Raw genomic sequence first — 19,627 nt, forward strand, 5'->3', positions numbered from 1 at the left:
ATGATTCCTGGCAAAGTTTCCACATCCTTATTTCTCATTTTCTTTCATTGTCCTTAGTGTTCCATGTATTTATTTATTTATTTATTTATTTTGTTTTGTGTAATGTTACCATGGCATACAAGACACAAGGTGTCTCCTGGTGTCAACTGAAATTTGGGAGGCTTGTAATGTCACAAATCTACAAGTAGTGTGCCATGGATTGTGGTGATTAGAATCTATGGGACAAACAGCATTGTATATATTCCTATTCTGTACATCATTATCTTCAACAACTATACAGTAAAAACTGTCTGTCCTAGAACAGGATGATTTCTTTCAAAATTTTCCATCTTAGTAGGTGTCCTTCAATAGAAGGTAAACATTTTCTTTCTTATTTATTTATTTATTTATTTATTTATTTATTTATTTATTTATTTATTTATTTATTTATTTATTTATTTATTTATTTATTTAGTCTGATCCAGGACACCCTAGATTTGCCATAAGACACAGAATAATACACAATAACAATTTTGAGGGAAGATAAAAAGATTAATGTTTAAAAAAATGATAGGTTACAATTAACCATGTTAAATGGCATGAACTCCATATAAATGGTGACGAAGAATCGAAACGGAGTACTTGATGAGTGAGACGACTATCTCATCTTGTAGGCTTCTCGCTAGTTTATATTTTTGTCGCCATGTGACGAAAGATTTGGGAATTGTTCCCCTCGCACCAAAGAAAAGTCCAGTCACCGTAATTTTTTTAAGGTTATACGACTCAAGAAAGAAAGGGATGGTTGGATTATAGATATCCTTTTCCTCATTGTCTACGTCAGTCGGCTGAGAGGCTGAAGATTCAAAGCGTACCGTAGGATCAATAATTTCTGCTTCGTTCCTCCGTCTGTCAATCGCTATAATATCAATCCTGCGAGTGCTGCCTCCTTCGGCGAGGCAGTGGACTTCTTCGTACACTTCTAGATTTTTGAGACGAAGAGCATTAGCAATCAGGTTTCTGATGATGTTATGGCGTTTAATCCTAAGCAGTTCTCCTTGAGGGCAACTCCCCAGCACATGTGGTAAGGTTTCATACTCACTGCAGTGTCTGCAGTGGCCTGTGCTGGTAGAACGTCCCGGCAGAGTACGTACTGGTGCAACCATCGCTGTCATCTTCAACATCTCCCTCCATTCCGAACAAGTTAAACCATCTCTTCTGGTAACCCAAGAATTAGCAGCAGGAACTTGAGCAAATAACTCAACACCTCTTCCTTTTTGTGGATATGCACACCAAGCTTCAAATTCGCGTGTTCTAAGTATATCGCGCAGTTGTCTAACAGATTTCGTTGATGTCTCTTCATTGAGTTGAAGTTCAGCTAGGCAGCGAGTTTTTATTGCTGTGAAATTTCGAACAGCATTTACGTGCGAATCATTCACAGCTTCTAGCTTAAGATTGATGTTCAGCTGTTGAAGGTACGCTTCCCAAGCAGCGCGCATTAGTGCTAACCCTTTACATTTGTGGCTCGAATATATCATACTTGATTAGATGTTGATTCCCATAGGGAATCTGAAATACTTGTTCCGAATGAGTAAATTTATAATACCAATATAAATGGTCCGTTATTGGACATTATAAATTTTCCAGCTAACTCATTCCTGGCTGCCAGCGTTTCGCCCTCTTGTGCTAGGCTGGGCTCATCAGTTGGTACCTACCAAGGTAGGTGTGCTAGGTACCATTATTCGGCGCATATTAAGTAAGATCCTTGATAAAATTATAAGATAGGTGTGCTAGGTACCAACTGATGAGCCCAGCCTAGCACACGAGGGCGAAACGCTGGCAGCCAGGAATGAGTTAGCTGGAAAATTGATAATATCCAATAACGGACCATTTATATTGGTATATATATCATACTTGTCGGTGTGTCACTCGGAAGTTGTAGAATTTCTTTAAGTGCGCTTCTGATCATGTTGTCGGCTTTTAACAGACTTGATTTGGGAATTTTCTCAACCGAAACAGTCTGGAAGGGGTATATCAGTGTAGGGCCAATAAACTGATTTATTACAGTCAATTTTTGATGCGGTTGGAGTAAGTGAGTCCTGGTAATCTGATCTAAGTTAGCTTTCTATTTTTCAAGTACCTGATGTTTATTGAAGACTAAAGTCTGTCTGAAAGTTGCCCCTAAATATTTTATTTCTTCACTATCATTTATACTTCTAATGTTTCCAGAGACTGTCACGATATCGTCAGAATGAAGTTTACCATTTTCTATAATAATGGCATTTGATTTGTCTGCATTTATATGCAAACCTATTTCTTGAAGCAGATTTATGACAGAAGTGACTAGGATTGAAGCTGCTGCTTGATCTTTAGCTATGATCACCAGATCGTCGGCAAAGCATAGGGATGTTAAAGGTACAGTGTTAGGACTCAATTGAAAACCATACATTTCTGATACTTTGATGTCTGTGAGTTCATCAAGGATGTGGTTTATACCCCAGTTAAATAAGAAAGGTGAAATGGGATCTCCTTGCATCACTCCACATTTGATGTTTATCTTATCTGTATGACCACGAGCAGTTTGAATTTGTGTTGTGTTTTCTGTGAGAGGGTTGACTAGTAACTTCTTAATGGATCTGGGTAGTATAGAGTTCTCTATTGTCGCCTTTAAGTGATTGTGTCCAATACTATCGAACGCTTTGCTGATGTCGAGGAATACTACGCAGCCTGAAATCTTTTTCATTACAGCTGTTCGTAAAATGCCATCAACAATATTCACGTTAATGAAAGAGCCAGGGGTCATGACAAAACCTCTTTGGAACTGGTTCAAAGGGATGTATTCCCTTTGAATTTTATTAAGGATCTTACTTAATATGCGCCGAATAATGGAGCAAATACTAATCAGTCTCCATTTGGACAGATCATTCTCTTCACCGCCTTTATGTATAAGAACAGTTCTCGCTGCCTTAAGAACCTCAGGAATGAACCCAATTTCAAATATTCTTCTGATGATATGGGCTAAAATATTAGCAGCAAGTGGATCATAAACAGATTTCAATAAAACCTTATCCGGACCTGGGCTAGTGTCAATTGCTATGCTCTTGATAATAGAGAAAACTAACTCTTGAGATATTAAAATTGTATCATCTAAGGTTTCATTCGTATAATCGATATAGGAGTCTCTCATGCAATCATTAGGAGTTTCAAATCTGTTCCTAAAATATCCTTCAACAACATCTTTCTCTAGTTTCAAATTATTTGTTCTTTTGCCACTTAAAATTTTTCTAATTGCTTTCCTCCTTTGGTAAAAATATTCATATTGAGTCACTTCATACTCGAATTTAGCCTTCTGACGTTCACGATCATTCTTAGAGGATCTCTGTGGGTTACTGGAGGTTTTATACTGTCGGTTGTTATTTTTGTAAGTGCCACGTTTACAAGTTTCAATATATCTAGTAACTGGACTCTTTGGACCTGGCAGTAGGTCTGTAGCTGTGGCAAGGAAGTTTACAAAATTAGTGACTTGTTCATTGAATTCAGCATCACTCAGTTCATGCTGAAAAATATCTAGCCATTTACTCAGTTCGTCGTGGTAAGGTTTATTTTTTTGCTCTCTTTGATCAGAGGTTATTTCCAACTTCGTTGAATGACCATTTTTACTAGAAATAGGAATAGGATCTGAAGGTGGAATTTTAGACTGGCTAGGTGTAGTCATAGATGGATTCAACAAGCAGGCTCTGTATTGCTCTGGGTGTGATTTACTTATATGTATCTTAAGGCCTTTATACATTTGCCCGCAAAATTGACATTGTGTTTTGTTATCAGTGGTACTCTTATTGGTGTCATTTGCAGCCATAGTACAGGATGTATAACCTCGATAATATAGTTCTTCTGCAATGAAAGAGTGTTATTGATATATTTCAAAAGACATTTCTACAAAATGGTACAAACAAAAATAGACAATGAAATTATAACTGCAGCCCCTAGCTCAATTGTGTAAAACTGAGGCACGTGACAGCTTTTAATTCAAAAATCAATTGCTGAACAAACAGAAGTACCTGCATGTTGCAAACACAAATTGAAAAAGAGACAGTGCTTTATTTTGATACTGACATTATCACTGATCAGAAGACAAAAATAGGCAACCGTATGTTCACTGCAATATTACAAAGCAAAACACTAAATTATAATAAAATTATGTACTCTTGTACTGAATTGAGAGGGTAAATCCCTTAATGATATCAATAATGAATACTAGAATAGAGAGCATGGATTTTACTTTTTTTTTTTTAACTTGTAGTTGTTTCTTTAAAACCCATTTTCAATATAAAATCACTCCATTCTGATAAAAAAAAAAAAAAAAAAAAAGAGGAAAATATTCACATTTACGTGTTTTCTCCTTATACAGGGTCAGTAATGTACAAGTTTTACTGTATTACATTACCTGCTTACGAGAGTCACAGCACAAGCGAGCAATACCCTGAAGAAGAGGGCACCATCCCTGTGCCCACAGAGAGGTGAAGTCTGTATCTCCATTCTCCTCTGCCCACCACCGGAAGATTTGAGCTGTTCGGGTATGCAGAGTATGCATCAAGTCCAGTAACTGCAAGTTTTTGAAGCATAGAGAAGTTTATAATTTAAGTAATGGGAAGGAATAAACAAGTAACAAATCAAAAGACAGGAAAATGAATAGCAACACATAATAAAAACTGTTTGTCCTGGAACAGGATGGTTTCTTTCAAAATGACAGGTCAGTGTGGGAAGGAGTAACAGAAAGAAGAGACTAATACAAACATGAAAACACAAAAGAACCAGGGCAATTTCTTCCTTAAACCTTTAAGGTAAATAACTATGTATATTAATTGAGTTTCGTGTGAAAATAATCTAAAAACAAAAATGAAATGGCGTATGGCTTTTAGTGCCGGGAGTGTCCGAGGACATGTTCGACTTGCCAGGTACAGGTCTTCTGATTTGACACTCATAGGCGACCTGCGTGTTGTGTAGAGGATGAAATTATGATGAAGACGACATGTACACCCAGCACCCCGTGCCAGCGAAATTAACCAATGATGGTTAAAATTCTGGACTCTGTGACCAAAGGCCAGCACACTAACCATTTAGCTATGGAGCCAACCAAAAACAAAAAGAAGGAAATACTAAATTTATTTTGGTACAGGAATATACAGCTAATGCTTAAAGATAAAATGAATACTGGTGAAGGTTTCTAATTTGGAGGAATAGAGGTGATGTGATAAGGTGAATACTGAATTTGTCTGTTGGTTTAGGTTATCAGCCGAGAGGTTGGCTGGATCCTTGAATAGCACCACCAGAGGTTAGATGGTTACGGGAAACCATGGCAGTGCTAAACTGAGATGTACCAGGTTAAGATGAGGAGTGATGAGGTAGTTTGCCACTGCTTTCCCCAATGGAGTAGTATGACTGACCCTATGAGTAACACACGCAAGTTGTGTTCCGAATGTCTTTACTCAGCCCACCCGTACCTGAGTAGCTCCATATTGTTACAGCCATAAATGAGATTAGAACTTCGGTAGAAACTACATTTGACTCTGGCCTGTGCCAAGAGACAGATGCAAAAATAATGCATCAAGAAACTGCATCAGCTGACAGTTTTCATTATATCTTAAAAAATGTCAAGTTTGAATTTTCAAAGCCTCAACCAAAGATAATCTTAATTTGTGAGAATTTTCTGTGCATTCTTACCTTATAAGTTGTTGCTTGTAAAGAAAAGTGTGTGAAGCAATCAACGAACCTGTATGGACACTTGATGATAACCACCAGGAAGTTCCTCAGAGTCACTCTCATCAGCATCGTAAGGATTGCTAGAATGTTGAGAACTTCTAGTTTTGTAGCTGTCTTCCCTCTTTCGAAGTTCTTTCTTTTTACGAGATTTGCCATCTTTGGAAGACTTTTTTGGCGCATTTTTCTCAGCTAGAGCCAAAGAGAAATTGTCTTGATTAATTTAACTACAGAGGTCATTTCATAAGTCAAGATAACCGTGTTATATCTTCCAAACATGTGAGAACATGGTAGTAAGTTTGAAAACCTGTATCACACTCTACTGGATGCCACTGACTGATGGTGTTTCTGTGCATTGGTGACTAGTTAACAAGGCATGAAAAAAGTTAAGTATGCCACCAGCCATGCTTCAAAATGGATGTAAGGGAAGTTGAATAGTGGTCATACATAAAAAATTCAGCTCTCTGTGGCAGAAATTCATGTCTGTGTAATTTGGAGTGAAGAGAAGCATTGGGCGATCAAGTTTATGAGGTCTTTAAATGCAGATGTACAGGAACGGTTGAACTGTTGCAGAGTGGAAATTCTGTGTCTGTTCACACAGAGGAGTTGGTGATAGTTATAAAAAAGTATTAACAGAAGATGGGCATTGGACTATGCAGGAATTACCCACAAATACAAATATTTCTGTGTCAACAGTACTGGTACTCCAAACATTACAACAGGTCTTGCAGGTGTGCAAGATTTGTGTTCACTCTGTTCATAATAAAATGAGGATTTCTATTTACTTATCCTTCGATTGCCCCCTTGCAATTAGTTATTCTACCTGGACCAAATTTAGTGCTAGCATTGAGAAGCACATTCCAGTGGCCTTCAAATGCAAATGGATTTACACTGCTGCTGCTTTATTGGAACACAGTTGAACTTCTATAACTCAAATTTTCTGTATCTCGAAGGAATTTTTGTTTCCCAAAGGAATCCTGTATAATTCATGCGTTATATATTTTTACTCATATTTTTCTATATCTCAAAGGATATTTCAAGCCCAGATATGAAACTTTTTCTGTAATTAGAAATACAGAGAACATTACACTTATGTGTACTTAAATAATCCCAGAAAAAAATTAGTTACTGTAACAGAAATGTAAATTTAAATAGTCTCCTTATACATACATAATTAAACACTGCCCACATTTTAGTCATTGTGTATTGTTTGACTAGCTATATGAACTTTGTGACCTTGAGTAGTCACGTACCACAGTAGTTTAAAACCCTCTTTTAGGCCACTTTGCAACCCCCTGCAAGCAGTTTACAGTAGGGGTGACAATCCTCAGTTGGTGAGGATGCATATGGTGCTGTTAATTTGTTAGAGAATGTTTTAGAGAGCACGTGGTTAGAGAAAACAGTGTGGGAAAATTACATATCTTTTCAAATATATGAATTTGCAAGTATTCTAAAATGTAAATGTTGCTTCTTATCGTGAAATAAAGCTTTCCATATGATATGGAATAATTTTTAATTTTTAGATGTTGACAAAAAGAACAGTGTCAAAAATTAGGACGTAAATGACAGTAAAGCTGATAATTTTTTTGTGGAGCCGCAGTAGCATGTACGTTTTTATATATCTTGAATTTTCGATAACTCGAAGCATTTTCAGCCTCCGCAGGCACTTCCAGATATCGAAGTTTGACTGTTTATAATACAATTGCTACGAAATTGCTATGAAATGGCCCTAGTTCAATGCGAAACATGTTTAAGTTATGATGCCTTCTAAGTTATTATGAAACAAAGAGAAGAAAAAGGTTTAGAAAAAACACAAATCTTTCTAGCATAATCCTCCCATGTTTGATAGGACATATTATGAATACAAGCAAGAGCCACTCTCACAGACACACACATCACTATTCATTACCTACTCTATCTAGGCTTGGTAGAACTATATTAACAAAGAGAGAGAATGATTCTGTCCTTACCTGTAGTTATGTTTGTGCAAAAGGCTTAGAAGAACTTCCATAAGGAACACAAAAACTGCTCAGTATGTTGCAAGACCTTGGGAGAGGCTTATGTTTCATATCATAATTGCAGGACTTTGTGGTAAAAATAAAATTATTCTCCTAAGTACCTATCATGTTTCGTTAAATAAATAAATAAACAGTGCAATAACCACTGAGCCAGCCCCATGGTCTAGGGGTCATTAGCTGTATCTTTCCTATAGGCCCTGGATTCAATTCCTGGCCAGGTCAGGGATTTTATGTTGATCTGAGAGTTTGTTCAATGTCCATACAGCCTATGTGAGAATGTTTGAGAAGCTATTTGATGGCGAGATAGTGGCCCTGGTCTAGAAAGCCAAGAATAATGGCCAAGATGATTCATCACACTGACCGTGCATCACCTTGTAATTTGCAGGCATTCGGACTGAGCAGTAGTCGCTAGGTAGGCCAAGGTCTGTCAGGGCTTTAACACAATGGGATTTTCATCACTGAACTGATTTTCATAGTTTACACCCTAAATGAAAACCCTGGGTTACATTATCATTTCAAAAAACTCAAGTACTGTATTTAGTTGTATATGCAGAGTTAAAGCTGCTAATTTTCAATTCAACGACTGTGCGGAGGCCTTGAGATGGTAAAGCGGGAGGAAAAATCAGCGACTGCCTGATGGTTGTCAGGTTTGAATTAGCTAGGCCCCTGACTGCTCAATTCCCTTGAAGCTCCCAGCATTTTCATACAGAGTTGGCTTGCATCTACATTATGTGCAATGAGTACCATTATGCAAGGAAGGCTAGCAAACACAGCTGTGTTTTTCATAATGAATTTGAATTAGGGATATTGTCTCAACAAGCCACTAGCATAGTTAAAATTATGCTTGGGCAGCGATAGCATTGGTAATTTTCAGCCAGTTCTGTGAACAGAAGAAGAGATCCTGGATCATCATCATCATCATCATCATCATCATCATCATCATCATCATCATCATGAGCTAGCTCCAGTATCCCGGGTGTTGTGTGTAAGTGTTCTCCATTTACTTCTGTCCATGTAGATGTCTTTTTCTATAACCTACTGCAAATCCAAACCTCGTCCAGTTAGATCACTTCTAATCTGATCGATCCATCTCTTCCTTGGATGACCTCTTGATCTTTTGCCTTCAAGTTCTTTCCTAAACCACACTATAGATGTTCGTTGTGGGTCTATTCTTTTGAGAGGACGAAACCAATTCTGCCTGGCTTCGACACATATCTCATTGCAAGGAATGCTGAAAAGTGGTGGTTTTGACGACATGTTCATTATCTTGCCACTACCCACCTGATTGGCACTAGCAGCACATGGTCCAACAAACACATGGCACAATGATACCATGCATATGAGCAAGCCCAGCTTGGCAAGCAAGAACTTGGCTCAAGATATGGCACTTTGAGCATCATGACTACGAGCTAGCTCACCAGAACTAAGCTGACATGAGCTGTGAGAGCACAATTAACCACTCTGGTGGTGAGGTGGTTGTTCAAAGTATAACACCTGCTTCAGCATTACATTACTGATTATGCCTCTTCCGACTCGATATCTTCATAGCTGAGGAATCGTAATCCTATGACTTAGTTACATCTCCTGACTATCCCTTTCTATTTCAACAGATTTTCTGTTCTCTGATAGAGGTCCGTAAAGGGATTCTGATAAAGCATTTCATCCGGTCCAACCATCTAATTGTTGTTCTACCACTGGTCCACTTTCCTTCCATCTACCTTTCCTTTGGCAACTAGCTTCTCGAGACTAGTTCCATCACTGCGAATCAAATGCCCAAAGTATTGTAAATTGTGATGTCGGAGAATTGTAAATAGCCTGTGTTGAACATATAGTTCATTTAAAATGAGATGTTAGTTCTAGCTGTCCATGGAATATAGAGCATCTGCCACCAGCAAATCTATATGATTTATATCTGATGCCTTAATTGTCCACGATTCAACACCATTCAGAAAAATACTAAACATCAGCATTTCTGTAAGTAGTTTCTTTGCTTTTTTTGTTATCAGGTTATCAGACTGTATCTTCACAGGGCTGACCACTGCATTTTGGCCAATTGCTGTCTGCCGCTTTATCTCTGCCTCACAGATGCCCTTGTTAGAAATTAATTAGTCAAGGTGGATGATTATGATTAAATATTACTTTTTTGCACAGTGCTGTCCTCAGTCTCACTTAAATTGTTAAAGTAGCTGAGGAATGTGAAGAAGTAGTTGAGATTATCCCAGAATATGGAAGGTATTTAACGCCTAAAGAGATGTGAAAGTTCTACAAGTACCGTGCCAAATAATGGTATTGGGCAAATTACATTGAATGACATCTGACAGAACATGGGCAAAGCTGAAAGCATTATATGATAAGGACTTAAATCTGAAATAATTACAAAGGTTTTACTCACTTAGATTAAGACTAGCTTCGACGAATGTCCGTATACAATGAATACAGTTTTCAAAGTTGTAAGGTGTTATATGAGCAACATCTCGTACCAGGAATGCCAGGCTTTCACAACATTTGACTAGACTATATGGATCGTGCACTAAGAGTTCTCGTTCATGTACAATACTGAACTGGTTCACAGGAAGTGGTCGAATTTGAAGAGGCTGAATTTCACCTTCACGTCCAACCTAAATAAAAAAACATGTAAATAAGTTTACAAAATCTGTATTTATAAACAAGAGCAAGAAATAACTTATTTGGTATAGAGCTCTACAGTATATATTACATCACTAAAACTAGAACTTTTTATACGCAGTTTATTTCATAAGTCAAGGCAAACCAGTTATATTGTGCAAACATGCAGCAGCATGCGGGGGCCAGCCAAGAAATGTAAATTAATGCAAAATAATAAATATTCACATCCAATCTGGTGGTCTCTATATATATAAAAATAGGGAAATATATATATATGTATCCACTAACGTTTTAATGTATTTCATCTCCTTGTTTGTTTGTCCAACTGTTGTCCCGATTCTCTACAGAGTCAGGTATGAGATAAGATGAATCTGTAGAAGCGGGTTTTTATGACCGGATGCCCTTCCTGATGTCAACCTCATCAGAGGAGTTAATGAGATGAAATGAATGACGTGATATATGATAGTAGGAAGGGTACAGGTATTATGTTGCGAACTCCGTGGCACTTGCTACCAAAGGATCATACACTTAAGAAAATGGAAATTGCAACACCATGAAGGCAGTGGTCGTTTGTGTTGATTTTCAAGATATGGAACGATGCCATGTAGGTATGTAAACGATCAAAGTTTCAGACCCATTGGATTGTTGCTACAGGTCTCCCCACGTGATTGGTCGCGGAGGAATGAACTCCAGTATACGGACTCTGGTGTAGCGTAGTTGACTTTCAATCTGTGCAGCGAAGTGTTCCCCGTCAAACATGCCTCGACGACAGAGAAGAGCACGCTATCAACAACTGTCGCCGTTTGAGAGGGCTCGGATAATTGGGCTGTGTGAGGCTGGATTATCGTTAAGGACTGTCGCTGCACATGTTGGCCAACAGGCATCTACAGTACAACGTGTATGGCAGCAGTGGTCAAATGAAGGTACCCACACTCAGACTTGGCACAGGCCCAGCGTGACAGACAACTGTGAGAGAGGATCGCCGCATCATTCGGATGGCCCGGATGGAACCCCATGCAACAGCAGCACAAATTCGAGCAGCTGTGGCACCCCACGTTACACCACAAACAGTTGGTAATCGCCTGCGTGCAGCTGGCTTACGAGCCTGTGTCCCTGCAGAAGGTGTTTCATGGACCCCACAACAGTGATATGTAAGACTGGCCTGGTGTCGAGAAAGATCGACGTGGGTCGACGAATGGCATAGGGTCGTCTTTAGTGATGAATCGCCCTTCTGTCTTGCCCACAGTGATCGCCGGAATCGTGTGCGCTGACATACCGGGGAGAGGGGCCGCCCAGATCTTATTGTCGAGAGACACACAGGGCCAACACCAAGCACTATGATCTGGGGAGCTATTGGCTTTAATGTGAAATCACAATTAATGCTTGTTGAGGGCATTATGACTGCTCGACAGTACGTTGATAGGGTACTCAATCCAGTAGTTCACACTGCATGCATCTCCAGAGAAGCTCTCAACGACATCACAACCTTAGAATGGCCCGCCAGATCCCCGGACCTCAGTCCTATTGAGCATGTGTGGGACATGACGAGTCTTTTTTTTGCTAGTTGTTTTACGTCGCACCGACACAGATAGGTCTTACGGCGACGATGGGACAGGAAAGGGCTAGGAGTGGGAAGGAAGCAGCTGTGGCCTTAATTAAGGTACAGCCCCAGCATTTGCCTAGTGTGAAAATGGGAAACAACGGAAAACCATTTTCAGGGCTGCCGACAGTGGGGTTCGAACCTACTATCTCCCGAATACTGGATACTGGCCGCACTTAAGCAACTGCAGCTATCGAGCTCGGTACATGATGTGTTGACAACTGGCCAACCATCCTGAGCCACTCACAACTTTCGAACAACTGACCCGTGCAGTGCAGCAAGCATGGGCCACAATTCCTCAGAAAGCGATCCAGGGCCTTATTGACTCCATGCCTCAACGAATTCATCAATGTATTGCAGCTCGTGGTGGGCACATTCTGTATTGATTGTTGTCCAAACTTGCGGTCAGAGGACCTGAAAGTGTAATCATCGAATGACAACTGAACACTCGTCCTGCATGTTGAATTGCAGCAATGTAGCAACACTCCTTCTGGGTATTGCAATTTCCATTTTCTTCAGTGTATATGAGGGCATGGGTGACTAGGTACCAGTGCCCAACACAGTCAGTGTGTGTCCAACCATGCTCCGAGATGAATGTAAGAGGAATAGCAGTCATACGTGAAAATCACAGTTCTCCATGACAGAAATGCCCATCAATGTCATGCAGAGCTACAAGAAGCTGTGCAACATGGACGTGTAACAATCAAGGACCAGGCCTTTCAATGCATATTTCTCAGGCTGCAGAGTTATTGGGCAATAAAATATAGTGCTCTGACTAATGAAATGACCCTCGTATCTATCATTTATGAATTTTGTATGTCTGAGTGCTGCAGCAAGAATGTCAAGTCAGAATAGGAAAAGTAGGGAAAGGGGGAAATATTTCACTCACTGCCTCTATATTAGCTGTTTCATTTGCGTGCACGGAGCTGTGTTCAGTGAGATAATGCTGTTGCAGTGTTGTATGCATGGCAGAAGATATGGAAAGGGTAGATTTAACAGAAGGAAAATAGAGTGCATATAAGCGAAAAGATACAAAGGGGTAGCCAAGATAAATGCTATCTATAATATGCAATATTAGAACAACGAAATGTAGGGAAATATGTACAGATCAGCACTCAAATTACCCGAACAATTTCAACTCACTTTTTAGTCCAAGTTTTACCTAAAAATATGGTAACAGGGGAAAATATGTACTGTTTTTGAAGAGCTTTGGCATACCAAGCGACTGCTGCTCAGCCCGAAGGCCTGCAGGTAACGAGGTGTCGTGTGGTCAGCACGCCGAGTCCTCTCGGCCGTTATTCTTGGCTTTCTAGACCGGGGCCGCTACCTTACCGTCACATAGCTCCTCAACTGTAATCACGTAGGCAGAGTGGACCTCGAACCAACCCTCAGAATCAGGTAAAAATCCCTGACCTGGCCAGGAATTGAACCTGAGACCTCCCGGTAAAAGGCAGGCAAGCTACCCGTACACTACGGGACCGGCCAAGAAATGTAAATGAATGCAAAATAATAAATATTCACATCCACGCTGCTGGTCTAAATATTTAAAAAATAGGAATTGTAATATTTTGGAGGGTGCAATTCAATGTATACAAGTTATAAAATAAATTCCCAGGTGGGTGTCTGTATGTGCACACACAATCTCGAGAAGCACCAAACAGTTTTTCATGTGGTTTTCACTGTTGTACAGATCATTTATCAAGGAATGTTTAGGAGTCATCATAATCATCACCATCATCCATTCATATATTAAATCCAGTGATCTGTTACGATTCAATAAACCATTCTCTTGCCAACATTTCATTATACAACCGATGGATCTTGTTCCTTTAGGGTATTACTTGAGAATTACTACTGTATCTTCCTGCAACCATTCATTGAACAGGATTTCTCCACCTTCGATACCGTTTCATTTCTTTTATGATTCCACTGAGTATATCCCGCTACCGTTTTAATGTATTTCATCTCCCTGTTTGTTTGTCCAACCGTTGTCCTGTTTCTCTATGGGGTTGGGTATGAGATGAAATGAATCTGTCGTGGCAGGTTTTCATGATCAAATGCCCTTCCTGATGTCAAGCTCATCAGAGGAGTTAATGAGATGAAATGAATGACGTGATATATGATAGTAGGAAGGGAGAGAGTGAAACCTGGTGACAGCACATAGCTTATCCCTGTAGAATAGCACCAAGGGGTCTGCTCAAGGCTTAACGTCTTCATCCGATGGACGAATCACCATCAACAGCGTCATATGCCCTCACTCCATATGAGCACTGCGGAGAGGTTTGGAATTTAATCCAGGCTTTTGGCACGCAATCTAGTGATTAGAAATTGTATACCACCACCTCCCCTACCCTGCCGGCCAACATTCAGATGGTGAAATTTTTTCGACCAACGGGACTCGAACCGGCTAACCTTGGTGTCAGACTCTTTAGACTTCAACGCCTTAATGATCATGGCCACCAGGCGGGTTAATGTATTTCATTTCCTTAGTGGTAATTAATTAATGAAACATTAATGTATGACCAAAGGGAGCTCAGCAGCAATTTTAGTGAAGGATGTCAAAGAAAAATCAACCACTGTTAGGAGAGAGCTCAGGACTAGTTGGACGAGATGCAGCAGTGCTGTGGTGCTGGTTGTAATTCTTAGTCAACTCAGAGTCTGATGTGTAGCCTCGTTCTATACTGCCAATTCCACTGTCTCATCTTGCCTCATCCCCGAACCCATACCAGGAAACGGGACTAATGGTTAGACATACATAGGAATGGTTTCAATATCACATGGAAGAAAGTAGATAACTAACAAGCAGGTGCTTCGGAAAAACATCACCAGTGAAGTAAAGCAAAAAACATCACACTAGATATGTACAGTAGGCTTACATACATCAGGCGTCTACAAGAAAATCTTTTAAGTCTACCACCATAAATTTGAAAATTGCTCCCACGCGATGTTGGGACAGGTTGCTAATACATACATACATACATACATACATACATACATACATACATACATACATACATACATACATACATACATACATACATACATACATACACACACACATACATACATTACATTACATACATAAATAAATAAATAAAGTACAAAAGATGCAAAGCAGGTCATGCAGTGGAGATACAAAACCTACCAAGATCCAACCACCACCACTGTTAGGAGAGAGCTCAGGACTAGTTGGACGAGATGCAGCAGTGCTGTGGTGCTGGTTGTAATTCTTAGTCAACTCAGAGTCTGATGTGTAGCCTCGTTCTATGCTGCCAATTCCACTGTCTTCATCATGCGCCACTTCACCATCAGATTTTGCAGCTGCACAAACCATACACAATTTTTATTCATTACCTCTCAAAAAATTTAAATATAAAAATGACAGAAGGTCAGAAGTGAAACACTTTTTGGAGTAGAATTGCATGCAGTTCCTAATAATTTTGAAATCAGTAAAATAGTGAGACTTAAGAGCCACATTGCTGTTCAATGTATGTCTGGCTCTTTAGCTGAATGGTCAGCAAAGTGGCTTTCGGTTCAGTGAGCACCGGTTTCAAATCGTGGCAAGACCAAAGATTTGTGATTGTTTTTACATACAATATAAATACAACACTTCACACTACACTACTATCCACAAAAGAAATATACAATAATGAATATATAGCTCCAAATAGCATTAGTGTCAGGAAGGACATCTGGTTGTAAAACCAGGCTTAATCCACATTAGAGCCATCCCCAGATAACTGGGGAGAAGGTTAGAAAGAAGAATTGTAGCTCAGCATACACAGCCAAGGACCCATTCTTGTGCCTACAGTATGCCTTTTGTAAGTCTGCCCCTTAGTCCTGTTTCCTGCTTGTTATTTTACGGGGCCTAACATCGAAGGTCATTGGCCCCGTCTTGTTTCCTGATATGGGGTCAGAGATAAGGTGAAATGAAATTATATGGCATGATTTTAAGGCCGTATGCCCTTCCTGTCACCAATAATAACCTGAGGAAGATTTATCACAACTCAAAGTAAGAACAAGTAGTCCTAGATCAACTGATCACTAAATCTCAGTTAAACATCACCAGCCCTTCACCAAATAATTCTTTCCCTGTCTCTCACTGATGTGGTATTTTACAACTCATTTACATTAAAACAGAATTAAAAACACAAGGAAAAAAACGAAAAAATTAAAGCTTGCATACAAGATTCCCTACAAGTAATTCGTCAGAGAAGAACAATGATTCCGCTTTGTAGCAAGTATGGCCGCACTGCAGTTCCGATTACATCACACAAATAGGTGAATAGTTTTGTCCATCTGACCCGTGCAAAGCAAGCACACATCAAAAGTCATTCGGTATGTCTGTGTTTCATAGTTAAGAAATGTCCACCTCCATAGCGTACCGCAGCTCCGATGATGTCACACAAATAAGTAAACAGTTTCGTATGCCTGACCCACGCACTGTAAGCATGCCTCAATCATGTGATATGTCAGTGTTTACAGTTAAGAATGTCCGCCTCCGCAGCGTTACAGTTAGCACAATCAGCTGCCATTCTCAAGACCCGAGTTTGATTTCTGGTACTGCCAGAGATTTAAGAATGGCAGGAAGGTTGATATACACTAATATGGTACATACAACTCCCCTCCATCGGGGGAGTGCCTGAAAAGAACTGCACCACCTCGGGATGAGGACATGGGTTTTCTTTTTTTACAATTGCTTTTACATCGCACCGACACAGATAGGTCTTATGGCGACGATGGGATAGGAAAGGCGTAGGAGTGGGAACAAAGCAGTCGTGGCCTTAATTAAGGTACAGCTACAGCATTTGCCTGGTGTGAAAGTGGGAAACTAAGGAAAACCATCTTCAGGGCTGCCGACAGTGGGGCTCGAACCCACTATCTCCTGGATGCAAGACACGGGTTTACTTTAGTTAAGAAATATTCACGTATGTTGCTATTAGTATAGCGGGCAAGATCAGTAACACTGCGATCATTTAATATCTCTTAAATCAGACCAACATAAGTAATTGTTGGAGACATAGATTTCAAACGTAATAACAGCATTCCAATCTTAACGTTTGTTTTACTTGTCAACGTACCAGAAATATGCATTAATAAAAACATGAAAACAACGAATGTACGAAATGAAACATTTGGAATTATGAGATTTCAGAAGATCAAAGGAAGAATTGGAAGAACCTGCATCAACAAAAAAATACAAGAAAGATGGACAGTACTGGACAGTACCCAACGAAGTCATGTACAAAGAGTTGGAACCAATTACTGATACTATGTGTAAGAGGAGACTGGGATTCTTTGGACACTAATGAGAATGCAGAATTCGAGACTTCTGGAACAACTGGTACAGACATAATCTCGAGTCAAAAAATACCACAACAGGATGCAAAAAGCTCAGAGAAATAAGAGAGGATCAGAAAGAAATTGGCCTTATACTAGAAAACACCACAGATAAGATAAAATTAAACAAACAGGACACAAACATCTGTTTACACTTGCAAGAAAGAAACTCACAACACAGATATTTTTTTCACCATCAGAAAGGGCACAAAGATCGGAACATATGAAAAAGTACTGGGAGGATCGCAAATCCCAAACAGTCCCTTCGAAGAGACTTGGATAATGGACCTACTAAAGTGATCCTATGCAGTCATAAAACTGAAAGGAGGAGGAGGAGGATGAGGATGAGGAGGATGAGCGGGATATGGTCCAGAAAGTAAACACATTGTCATCATTCAGGCAGAAGTCACAAAGTCCAAAATTACTGTTTTGGGATATAACAATTTTAACATTTCAATGCAACTTTTAAAATACGTACATGGTATAATAAAATATACTGTGCTAAAGTTCTGGTTTTGTTATGCCTTATAGTTTTTTTTTTTTTTTTTTAGGTGTATAATTACAGCATTTTTATCATATAGGTCTTAACAAATTTAGGATGCCTCAGATCAAATAATGTTGGAAAAGCATGCTACACCTATGGTTTAGCATCACCCCGTGTTTGATGGGAAGTAGCAGCCAAAAACTGAAACAAGAGACCGACAGTGTAAGATATACTTACTCTGTTGTTCACTAGCAGGCTTGCTATTGTCTCTGTTGTCGCCTACAATTCTAGGAGGATGTGCTCCAGCACCCACACACTCTAACAGTGTGAAGATAATAGACCAGTCTGTATCAGAGTGGATGTTGGCAGCGCTAGTTTTCAGCAATTCATATAAGCCATAAGATATCTGACGTGAAACTCTGAATAGAGTTGCTGACTTCAGTAACAGCAGCATACGAAGTGACTGCAGCACCTATGGGTGAAATCATCATCCTTCAAACTTTATTTTGCAATAAGCCAGCAATTAAAGGATATGTAAAGTACATAAATATCACTATCAATAAATATCTCTCGACAAAATGTAGAGTTTAAAATAGTTAAATATGTCTCCAATTTCTTTCTCAAAGTTTTTCATTTACACAAAGTAGACTACTCTGGGATATTTCACAAAACAACCTGTAAACTTACCATAGTCACTGTTACGGAGATATCCGTGGTAGGTAGAGGTGAAAGAAGGTGCGGGTGTGAATGGGTTTCAAGCTACGAAATTAACGTGCAATGTAAAATTAATTTAAAATTTAACTAGGTTATATTTTCTTTTCAAAAACAAGAGATAACAATCATAACAGGTACAGAGTAGCAAAAAAAGTAGGTACAATATTACTGGATTCGGGCTCAGTGCCCTTACTTCATAACTCTTGGGCAATCAGCCCCGCCTTACTCCAAAAAAAAAAAAAAATTTTAGCCAAGGGGCAGAAAACCCCATTCATGCCCAGGAGCACTGGCTCCAAACATTACACATAAAGCCTGCACGAGGCATACAGAAACAAATTTCAAAGAGCGATCCGCTCTCAAAATTGTAAGCCTATCACAAGGCCACACCAAACTCTACCTTCAAGCTGTCCTCTAAGGACGTATTCACAGTGGTAAAATACCCAACCTACGGAGGTCTATTACATGAAAAGAAGGTTGATTACATGACCTCTAAAATAACAATTTGAGAGGAGGCGATCTTGCACTCCTAATACACTTTGTTTTTAAAACCTAATCTGGCTCTGGGCCGCTAACGCAAGGGCTAATCCCATACTACAGAGGTGACTTAGAGAAGAACACTTTACATTACATAAAAGAAGAATAGTTTGAGAAAATAAGTTCACCTCAAAACAAATGTGAGTGGGAGCTCGAGAGGGTTAGCACTCTCTATCCCAATATGTAGCTTTACAAGAAAAAGATGAAAAGAGTAATTACATTTTAGGAAAAGGTTACATGATGGAAATGCTTCGAACCCGCCGCGAGTGTTAAACTGCCGACCTAGCAAGAAAAGAAGTTATTAATAGGCCATTACCTGGTGTTGAACGGCTGAAGAAGAAAGAGGCGCTTCCCGCCTCCTGCTATGTACTTAATACACTGAAAGATGGAACAGAAGTGGCCCGGAGACCCCAAAATCAGCAGTTTATATACTCTCGCGGAAGTTTCTAGGCGTTAGGGGAATGAAAACACCCGCCCACAATGTTTTTATTGGATAGGACCCCGCAACAGATACAAGTTGGGGGAAGATACACCAGATTGGTCAGAAATTACTAAAAGAAATTCGGGATTGGATAAATC

The 19,627-nt window shown here is 39.5% G+C and overlaps 1 protein-coding gene across 1 annotated transcript in view; it reads right to left on the reverse strand.

Moving 5' to 3' along the window:
* Positions 1 to 19,627, reverse strand: part of garz (Sec7 domain-containing protein garz) — a 332,880-nt gene that overhangs the window by 87,311 nt on the left and 225,942 nt on the right. The window contains exons 23-27 of the mRNA XM_067136362.2: positions 18,038 to 18,272; positions 15,122 to 15,297; positions 10,144 to 10,369; positions 5,747 to 5,925; positions 4,421 to 4,579 (exon numbers count right to left, since the gene is read on the reverse strand). Coding sequence (XP_066992463.2) covers positions 4,421 to 4,579; positions 5,747 to 5,925; positions 10,144 to 10,369; positions 15,122 to 15,297; positions 18,038 to 18,272 — 975 coding nt within the window. The remainder of the gene's footprint in view (positions 1 to 4,420; positions 4,580 to 5,746; positions 5,926 to 10,143; positions 10,370 to 15,121; positions 15,298 to 18,037; positions 18,273 to 19,627) is intronic.

This window comes from Anabrus simplex, chromosome 1 (genome assembly GCF_040414725.1).
Source record: "Anabrus simplex isolate iqAnaSimp1 chromosome 1, ASM4041472v1, whole genome shotgun sequence".
Taxonomy (NCBI): domain Eukaryota; kingdom Metazoa; phylum Arthropoda; class Insecta; order Orthoptera; family Tettigoniidae; genus Anabrus; species Anabrus simplex.